Source organism: Elephantulus edwardii, unplaced genomic scaffold (assembly GCF_000299155.1).
Source record: "Elephantulus edwardii isolate Elephantulus edwardi_28Jun2011 unplaced genomic scaffold, EleEdw1.0 scaffold00046, whole genome shotgun sequence".
Classification (NCBI taxonomy): domain Eukaryota; kingdom Metazoa; phylum Chordata; class Mammalia; order Macroscelidea; family Macroscelididae; genus Elephantulus; species Elephantulus edwardii.
In genome coordinates, this window is record NW_006399796.1 from 7,404,698 (window position 1) to 7,415,537 (window position 10,840).

At 39.6% G+C, this 10,840-nt stretch overlaps 1 protein-coding gene across 1 annotated transcript in view; it reads left to right on the forward strand.

The window, feature by feature from the left end:
- SNCAIP (synuclein, alpha interacting protein) overlaps positions 1-10,840 on the forward strand; it is a 139,657-nt gene that overhangs the window by 85,540 nt on the left and 43,277 nt on the right. Inside the window, exon 6 of the mRNA XM_006885995.1 lies at positions 6,246-6,371. Coding sequence (XP_006886057.1) covers positions 6,246-6,371 — 126 coding nt within the window. The remainder of the gene's footprint in view (positions 1-6,245; positions 6,372-10,840) is intronic.

Below are 10,840 nucleotides of genomic sequence, written 5' to 3' on the forward strand. Positions count from 1 at the left end.
CGCTGGGCTGTACAAAGAGGAATGAGCCCTAAACCCTGCTCTATCCCTTGCCAATCTTATTGTCTGACACACATTCTTATTACCCCTGTGACTGAATCAATCCATCTTATAGAGAGTCTTCCTCTCCTGCGCTATCCCTCCACCCTCCCAAGCATGACATCCCTCTACAAGGACTGATACTGCCTTGCAACATGCCCAAAGTATGTCAGACAGAGATTCAGAATCCTAGCCTCCAAGGAGCAGCCTGTCTTTACCCTCTTCAGGATGAACTTGTTTGCTCTACTAGTAGTCCATGGTATATTCAATACTCTTCTCCAGCACCAAAGCTCAAAGGCATCAACTCTCCTTCTGTCATCCTAGTCATTTTCCAGCTCTCTGATGCATAACAAGTGATTGCAAAGACCATGGCCTGTATCAGGCGGACCTTAGTCTCCAGACTAACATCATGTACTTTCACACTATTCTTCATTCACCTTGTGTTTCATACAATCATTATGCATTATGTTTTATAAAAATAATCATCACTGAACTAGGCTCATTGTTACCCTGTCTTTTCAAGTCCCTAGTGAATCTTTCTCATTTGCTTTACCTACACCTCCCACCAGTCATCAAATTGCACAACCCTGTGATGCCTTTTAAGGAGTTAAGCATCTTGAGGACTGAGCAGGTGGTTCTGAGAACTAAATGAAAAAAGCCACATGAAGCAGAGCCTATTGCATTACCTATTGTAGACCCTGGGCAAATGCTCAGCACTCTGGATTGTGCAAGTGGTTAAGCCTTTGACTGCGAATCGAAAGGTTGGGTTTTCAAATCTGCCCAAAGACACCTCAGAAGAAAGGTCTAGTGATTTGAAAATCTATTATCCATTGAAAACCCTGTGAAGCACAGTTCAGCTCACATACCCTCGGGGTCACTGTTAGTACAAATCAACTTGAAAGCAGCTGGGCTTAGACAGATAGATGTTTTCTGTTGTAATTTTTATTGTTGCCAATATTATTTACTTTAAAAAAAATATCTACCATAAATAAAAGTGTAAGAGAAAGCTCTGGTGGCCGAGTGCATAGGAAGTTTCACTGCTAACCTGGAAGTGGTGCCTCGCTGGCCATTAGACTCCACCAGCCACTTCTTGGGAGAAAAATGGGCTGTCTCCCCCCCCCCCAGTAACTTAAAGTCTCTGAAAACCAAACGGAGAGTTAGCAGTGAATGGCTTCTGACTTGATGGCAAGAAGTTTTTGAGAATTTGACTATGTTTATTAAATTTTTAGATGTACATGCCCCCCCTCTACATTTTAACATTTCTGAGTTCTACATGTTAACCTTACTGTCAGCTGGTTTGGAAGGGGTTTTTTTCCACCCTACTTTTTAACATCTCAAAAGCTGGGGCAAAATCTAATAACTGGTTGCATGGCATTTTGTATTTGATCAGTTATGATTACAGGCAAAGCTAATTTTTTCAGAATTTATGACTGTACCACAAACTATCCAGCTTTTATTGCTGCCAGCAATAAACTTGTCATTATTAATCTACATTTATTATTAGACTTTGTCCAGGAAATCTTATCATGTATATATATTAATTGCATTTTAAACAAATCATATTGCCATTAGGAATACATAAAATACATTACAACAAGCTTTCAAACCAGTATGCTTTATAAATTTTCACTCAAGTAACAATAAAAAATAAATAAGCAAACAGACTGCCAAAAGAATAGAAAATCCATATAAGAGAAAACTAGTATGAAGGGAAGTTTTCAGTCAGTAGATGAAAGTTTGTAGAAAGATGGATGTATGTGAGAATGGGTAAACTGTAAGTTAGGGATTCTGTAAAGCACAAATCTCACAAATGGGCCTCTCCTCCTACATGGCTGCATTGAATGTTCTCTGAAAACAGTTCTGAGGGGGAAATGAAGACGTGAACTAACATCCTTCCTGTAACATCTCATACACACATGCATGTAATGCACACACAGAGCTATAGAAATCAGAGGAGAAGCATACATCATTCCTTAAGTAATATATTTATACATTAATAAGGGGCTATTTTTAGTTGATGAAAACAATTATATTTGTTCTATACTTTTTGCCAAATATTTGACAAATAAGTCACTATTAAAATCATAGGTTATAGATTTCTTCTGACATGTTATTCAAAGTCTGAGAAGAAAGCACATTTTTTCTGAGACTGTTGTCATTGTTGTTGTCATGTGCTGTCAAGTCGCTTACGACTCATAGTGATCCTATGTATAAGAGCCCTAAACCCTGCTCTATCCTGTGCCAACCTCATTGTTGCTGACACACCGCCTCCCAGTACCCCAATCACTGAATTGATCCATCTGATTGAGAGTCTTCCTCTCCTGTGCCATCCATCCACTCCTCCAAACATGATGTCCCCCTCCAAGGACCGGTCCCTCCTTGCAACATGCCCAAAGTATGTCAGATGAAGCTTCAGAATCCTTGCCTCCAAGGAGCAGCCTTGCTTCACCCTTTCCTGGACAAACCTGTTTGTTCTCCCAGCAGTTCATGGTATATTCAACTCTTTTCCAGCACCACAGCCCAAAGACATTAATTCCCTTTCTGTCATCCCTAATCACTGTCTAGCTCTCCAATGCATAGCACACAATTGTGAAGCCTATAGCCTGGATCAGACACACCTTAGTCTCCAGCCTGACTTCATTGCTCAATATGTATATTCCTACAAAATTGGGATCGCTAGCCATCTCTGTATCCATCATAGAAGTCTCACATGCCAGTGCTTAAGGGACCAGGTAGATAGGTGATCATTTAGTGATTTTTGTTTCCATGTAATGTTTCAGTCTGTGTTAGATATGGGATGATCTTTCATGTAAGGATGAGAATTTTCATGTCACTGTAAGAGTTTAATGCAAGTTATTATAACAACATAACCTGAAACTGACTTGAAAAACCATCAGGATCCAAAATAATTCTTACATCACACTAATTCATTGTACTCAGCTCGTCAAATCTCTGCAAAATTCAGATTCCCTAGATTCTCCCCCAGATGTCTATAGGGATAAAAATACTTACTCTGTTTTCTTCAGCATCATTATTAAAAGATCAAAACACTATAAATTTCAGGAAAGGGTATTTAATGTACATGTACATTAAACATATTTACTATATTAGTTCTGGGATTCAGTTTGATGTCGGTTTGAGAACTACGGTGCCCAGAACTGATTTGGGCCATGGTCTTTTCAGTCACTTGCTATGCATCTGAGAGCTGGACAATGAATAAGGATGTCAGAAGACAAATTGATTCCTTTGAGCCATGGTGTTGGGAGAAGAGTACTTAATGTCCCATTGTTGTTGTTGGATTGCCTTCGAGTCCAGCACGACTCATAGCAACCCTATGAACAAAAGACCTTAAGCCCCTTTAAAACTATTGACATGTATCCAAGTTCATAGAGCTTCTGGAGGCATGATGTTTAGGAAGTGGATGCCACTCAAGCTGTAAAAATTAACAGGTATGTCTTAGAGAAGGAGCAGCCAGCGTGCTCCTGAGAGGCAAAAATGTTAACGCTTTGTCTCACATACTTTGGTCATGCTGCTAGAAGAGGCTGTTACTTAGAGAGAGATACTCACACTTGGAAAGGTGAAGCCTTGGCAAAGAAGAGGAGGACCCTTAACCAGGTGAATTGGCACAGTGACTGCAGCACTGAGCTTGAATGTGTCAGAGATTGTGAGGATGGCGAAGGGCAGGGATCGCATCTGTTTTTCACAGGGTCAGTAGGAGTCGTATTCAACCCTATGAAACCTAATAACAACAAGTATCTGTATCTGAACAACAAGTAACTGTATCTGAACTAGGTTTGTAGAAAACATTTTGAAATATTTGTTAGACTCCTTTGAGTTTTATTTTGTGTATATTTTCCTGATTTGTTTAAAAAAAGATAATTGAGTTTATGCACTGACATTTACTAAATTCTACAATTTTGAGATTACATGATTTACTATCAGGAGACAAATCAGGTCCCCATGAATGTGATACTGACCTATTGAAGAGCATTTGTTCTCCACGTTGTATACTCTCTTGTAATTTCCATATTATCTCCTTGACTTCATATGGGTTGATCATGTCTTGATATATGGTGCAATCATCTGTCTTTAAATTAAAGTAGTCCAGTTTTTTGTAGGCAAAGATGACAAAACTTTGTCTTACATACTTTGGACATGTTACTAGGAGAGGATACTCCTTGGAAAGGTACATCAAACTTGCAAAGATTGAGGGTTAGCAAAAGAGGAAGACTCAACCAATGGATTGATATAGTGACTGCAGCAATGGGCTCAGGTATGTCAGAGATGAGGATAGCACAGGATAGGTCAGGGTTGAGATCTGTTGTTTATAGGACTGCTTTAAGTTGTACTAGACTGTACCTAAAAACAAATTAGGAAAATTAGAGAAAGCACTTCTACCTGATGCATATGTGATAAACATCTCTTTCTCAGATACAAATAAAATCTCCAACTTTCAGGTTTACTTCTGAAGAAGTAAGTTAAGTGTATCATTATCCTACTTCTGACTCCTATACCTGGCCTCCAGATTGTCCTTCTCATCTACCAGGGACTTTTGAAGGTTTCACTTTTGCAGAGGTCTGTCAGCCTTTATAGCTAAGCCTCACTCTGAAATCCCTGGGTACATTCTTGGTAGGTTGTAGGCATTGGTTACAGTTTTCTCTACTTGATCTTTAGCGTTCTTGCTCGTGCTTATTCATTTGGAAAATGTGTGGTGTAAGTGTTCAGTCTGCCCCTAATGTCTCAGAGACCTTTATAAATAGTGCCCTATTCCCCAACATACAAAGGGAAACATTAAAGGAGTTGGCTGTTTTTATCCAACATTCTTTTAGCAGATTAGTTGGCATGTTCAGAAGGTGAAGGCAAATTTAATCCAGAAAAGTCTAAAAGTTCATGACCACTCCAAGTAAGTAACTTGCAGTGAGGGGGAGTCTTTTTAAAGAGTATGAAGAGGTTCAAGGATATTTCAAACACATGATTATCTTTTTAAATGTCACATTCCACCTACTAAACTTCATGCTGTTGTTTTTACCACTCTTGTATTTTTTTAACTTTATATTTAATTATTCTATTTTAAAACAGTGAAATCCCATCCCCCTGCTTTCTTTCAAAGCCAAGCACAACATGAAAATACCACAGAGGACACAGTGGGTAAAAGGCAAACAGATTATGACAAAATATGCTGGTGGCTCTGTGTCTTTTCTTTTGAAAAGTTTGAGCTCAGATTTTTGGCTTCCCTCACTTTCCTTAACTTAGAAGAAAGCTTTGCCTTTAAACAACCACCATTTGGGCAGAATGATCAGGAGTGTCCTGACTTTATTTCTGTGAGTTTATTCTTGGCAGTTTAAAATATTTCTTTTCTTAAACCTCTTAATCAGAGTACTTAAAGGACATGAGTGAAGGATTATAACTTTGAAAGTAAAATTTTTGTTCTTGAGACCTGAAGGCAGTATCACACAGTAGCAAAAATACTGTTTTGCAATGTTATTTTAAGCTCTGGACTCTACTTCCAACTTTGGATCTCTCAGGCTTTGTGACTTTTGAGGTGATCCTCAGATATCCAGTGAATCCGTTTTCCCCTCTGGTGGCCTGGTAGTTAAGGAGCTGTGGGTTCAAAGGCAAGCAGTTCAAATCCACTGCTTTGAGGAAGAAAGATGGGCAGTCTCGTCTTGCATGGCTTATAGCCTCTGAAAATCCATTTGAAGGTTGGATATTCATTGGTTGTAACTCAACAACAATGAGAGAGTGAGAGAGAATAAGCAGCATGTCTTTTTAATCCTGGTAATGTCCTACTTTTAAAATCCTATGAGCACTCCCTTATCATTAATTTTAGCCAAAGGTTCATGGATTTTAAATTCATACTAAATGAGTATTTCCTTTTGATAACAATAAACTGGAAAAAAGTCTTGGTGGCACAGTGGTCAAGCATTCATTCTGCTATTAAGTGAAAGGTCATTGTCTTGAACCCACCGACTCCTCCGACACAGGAGAACATTACAGCAGTCTGCTTCCATAGAGATGAAAGCACTTTAACACTGAGGAAGTCTTAGTCCCTTCCAACTCTGAAGCAACAGAGCAGCAACATATTTCGGGGCTTATGATAAGCTAGGTTATATCTAAGCTTCAAAAAAGGAGAGTTTTCTTTTCCTTTGTCTTTGTACTTGATGTCCCTTTGTGATGTTCCTCTAATTCTACAATCTTTGTATTTATAGGAAAAGATTCTTCTGTGGCTTCTGCAGTTTATGCAAGAACAGGGCATCTCTTTGGATGAAGTGGACCAAGATGGCAACAGTGCCGTGCACATAGCTTCACAGCATGGCTATCTGGGGTGCATTCAGGTATGAGGGTCAGGCTGCTATGCTCAGGGAAATGGATGTATTATATAATTTTTAATGGGAAAGAAAGAAAAAAATATTCTGTTTTGACACTGAAGAGCATTGTATTCAATGAATATTTTTGTATGTTGTTGTTATTAAGTGCCGTCAAAGTCATAGATGACTCATAGTGACCCTATGAATGAAAGACCTGAACACTTGTATAACTTTCATCATTTCTCCAAGTTCATAGGGTTTCCAGAGGCAAACTACTTAGGAAGTGATGTCACTTCTGCTTCTAAGCTTGTTTTAATTGGGGAGCTCCACCAAGCACTGTTCACCAGGGGTAACCATTAATACATTTGACACATCAGTGTCACAGTGTTCAGCATCACAGCAACCATGAGTTACCTCTGTACAGCAAGTGGACAGACCGGTGCTATGAAAATATTAGAACAATGTTTGACCAAAAACAATTAACACCAGGCCTGAGGGCTGCAGATTAAAATCACCCACCTTTGGTTTGGTAGTATCACTTTCTGTCCACTAGGCCAACCGAGCTCTCACTATGTTGTTATTGTTGTTAAGTGCCATAGAGTCGTAGACAATTTATAATAAGTATATATTCAGAACTCCCAGACTATGACCCCAGTCATCTTTGCAACAGCTCTCGCCCCGTTGTTCAGCATTCAGCCAGAAGTCTTTAAGGGTAAACAGTGGCACCAGGAAGATACACACTTCTTAGAATAACCAGCCATGTGATAGGTCAAATTATAACAGACAATAATGAATTTGTATTGATCTGTAACCACTCTTGACTTTCTGACACAGTTAGATCTCAAAAACAGGTCATTTATTCAAAACAGATATTATTTGAGGAGAAGGGGTACATGGAGGCCACCTTGGAGCCTGGACCCGTAGCTGGACCTTCAGCATTGCTGTAGTCTCAACCTCAAAGCTCTGATGTCAGAGGTGGTGACATCATTGAGTAGACCTGAGCTCCAGTGACAGGCTGGAGGTAATTTGCAGTTCTGGGATGTAGGCAATCAATAGGGCCACTGGTCAGGATAGTTGATGTAAGTTGCTGCCCATGCTTATGCCTTTGACAACTGCCCCTCACCATAGCCTCATTCACCACTGCCAGCCTACAAGCCAGGGAGGACCTCATGGAAAAGAATAATAGACTTTTGGTCTCAGAGGGCTTAGAAATTGAGGCCAAGAGCCTAGAGACTCAGGGCTGCTTCACAGAGTCACTTGGGCCATAGAGGAGGAGAGCATAGGGAGCTTCTGCTGCAGCCCCCAGGCCCTGACTTATCTCCAGTTCCCTTTCTGCTCCAGGACTTGGTTTCCCCAAGGCTCCTTGAGTAGAAGGGAGCAGAAGCAGCAACCTTCCCTCCTCTGTCTTGTGAGCCCCTCTAACCTACCAACCACCCACAGGTCCTTCTTGTGAGGACTCAGAATCCACCTTAGTCACCCCTAGCAAAAAGCTGCAGCAGTGGCACAGGCAGTGAGCTTGAGGCCACCAAGCAGCTTTCTATAGAGCAAGTTACGTCAGCTCTAAGCTGGACAGGCATGAGTGTCTCTGAAGGCCAGGAGCCAGGTACAGGGAGAAAAGCCAGGTTAGTTCACAAATATGACAATAAGTAGATTTTTAAAGTTTATTGTAAATGTGAAATGTTGGATAATGAGAAGGTTGAGTAAATGTATTAATATTCATTCAAAACCCACACAAACGTAGGAATAAACTGCCCTAAACCTTTCTATTTTTCTGTGTCATAGGGTATTAGCAGAAACTTTCCATTTCTCAGCATTATTTTAATGTCCTAATGTTAAGGCAATACCTCCATATTCTCGAGAGAGTGACAACCCACATCACTGTCTATCAAGTGGAAAAACCATTTCCTACATTATGCGTGTACCCTCCCTCTCCAGGTAGATGGAAGGTGTAGTGAGTGCTAGTTAGCACTGGGAGCTCTAGCATTGTAATCTGTCGAAATTTGCCCTGGTTACTGAAAGACACCTCTCTGGTTGTTCGATGCCACTAGTTCCCCTCAGGAGAAAGATAGGTATTCTCCTCTTGCATGATTTACAGCCTCTGAAAGCTCACTGGAGGGTCACCTGTGAGTTGATTCTGACTTGGCAGTAATGACTTTGACTAAGTAGTTGAAGAATAAAATTTTTCAGAAATGTCTTAGATGAATTTTTGAGAGTAGGAAGTAGTGGGCTAGAGGGCGAATGTTGTGAATTTTCTTTGTTTTACTATCATAGGGTAGAACTTTTCAAAATGCATGCATGCCAAAAGAGGTCCAGAAGTAGTTACAGAAGGCCTTCGATTCTGATGCCCTTCAGAGCGTGGGTGACTAGGCAAGGTTTGATTGGTCACTTATTATGATAGCCTCAAGCTCCCCAACATGTCTTACAAGTATTTTCATTTTTTATGTGCATAACTATGTAAGAAGGTTGAGAACAGAGTCATAGAAGAGTGGAGGGATGTTCTTCCCCTACCCAGATCACACAAGGGGCACTTGAGGAGGAGTTCTCAGAGAGAACTTCAGCAGGTGAAAGAGTAGTCATCCCAGCCCTCAGCCAAGTGCAGAGCTGCACAAAGCTCACAGCAAGACGTAGGGTGGCCTAAAAACAGTGCATAGTGTGATAACTTACTGCGAGTACACACGATTTTGAGACACATGTTAATGAATGTAAAATCCGGCTTAAAAAAAAAAAAAACAAAGACAATCAACAACAATAACAATATACTTTTATACAATTATTTTTATAAACTGCTTAAAAAAAAAATCCGGCTAGACCTTTTACCTGGTAAACTCTGAAAATTTTCAATGACAAACAAAGACAAAGAGTAACAGGTAGAAGAGAAGGGAGCGTGTGAGGAGAGGAAACACATTTTCAATGCTTTATTTGTGTTGAAAATTAAATTATATTTGGAGTTGGTCTAAATTTTCAGTTATGAAATTAGATTATAATTATTATAAATATAATAATGAGACAATTTCTATACTCGAGAATGACAAAAAATAATCTGTGGCGTTTCATAACATGTGACTGAAGGCTGTGGTCAAAGAAAATTCTGTTCCCTCAGAGAGTCATTTGGCTCAGAATGTGATGTTTATAGGCCAACCTCTAAGAAGCCGGCCTTTAGGAATGCAGTACTTTTTTGCCTTCAGTGTGTTATTTACCACAGATTCACATAATACGCTCATTTATCTAACAGGTATTGACTTAGAACTAACTGAGTGCAAGGTAAATTGTATCTGAAACAAAAAACTGGGCAGTGAGAACGAAGGAAGATAGAACTCAGGACGTGACAGAAGACAGGAGGAAAACTAGACGTAAAATTCAGAAACTCAGTGCTGTCGAGTCAGAACTGATTCATCACTGATCTTTTGTAGGGATTTGGGGAGACTAAGTTGCAAGGGAGAAAATGTCTCACCTTTATCCCATAGAGGAGCTGGTAGACTCTGACTGCCAGAAAAGAGCCCCGTTTGGGTTAGCAGCACAACTCTCTACAGACTACGCTCCCAGAGCTCCCTAAACGTAAAAGACAAGATACTAATAAAAACAAAACCCAGACATAACAGCAGAAAACTCTGTGGAGTCTACTCACATGGACCCGCTCTTTGGAAAAGAAAGTTGATAGATTGGAAGTATCTGAAAGTTTCCCTGTTGTTGTTGGCAAAGTGACCGTGGTCTGATTTGAGACACCAAGTTTTAATGGGAATGATAAAAAACCACTTTTAATGACTACCAGGGTCTGTGGAAATGACTAACATTACTTTTCATGGTGGAAAGATAATTGAATAAAACCTGAGAACTACATTTCTCCATTTAAAATATTCTCAAATATTTGGTCATCTTGAACTTCCCCCACTAGTAAGTGACTGAAAACCAAAGAAAACTATTTTTTATCACTAATTCTGTTTGGGATTTTAGTTACTTTTGTTTTTAATATGTAAAATATTAATCATTTATGGAAAGAGGCAATCAGTTCTCTCAGTATTCAACACGCCAATTAATGAGAATGATTTTTTTGGCACAAGATGCTTTGCAGTAGATATGGAAGCTTGGATACTCTTAGAAGAGCATGTATCCACTGAGTGTGAGACTTTTGAAAAAGATAAAAAGTAGAGAGAGAAATGAGTGAATAAAGAGGAACCTTATATAGGTAAAAAGGGACTGAGTAAGGAAAACAGTGGGGGAAAATGCAGAGGTCAGATAAGGGGTAGTCATAACAGTGTGTGTTTATATTGAGTCTCTTCTAGAACTCAGAGTTCAGTTGCAGCATACTCTCTAACACTCTTTTTTCCATAATTTTCTTTTTTATACATATTCATGAAACAACATATGAGTAAGAGCCTATGGTGATGAAAGAAGAAGTTCAGGCTGCTTTGAAGGACATGGCCAAAAATAAAGCTCCAGGAATAGATGGTATACCAATTGATATATTTCAGTTAACAGATGCTGCCCTGGACGTGCTC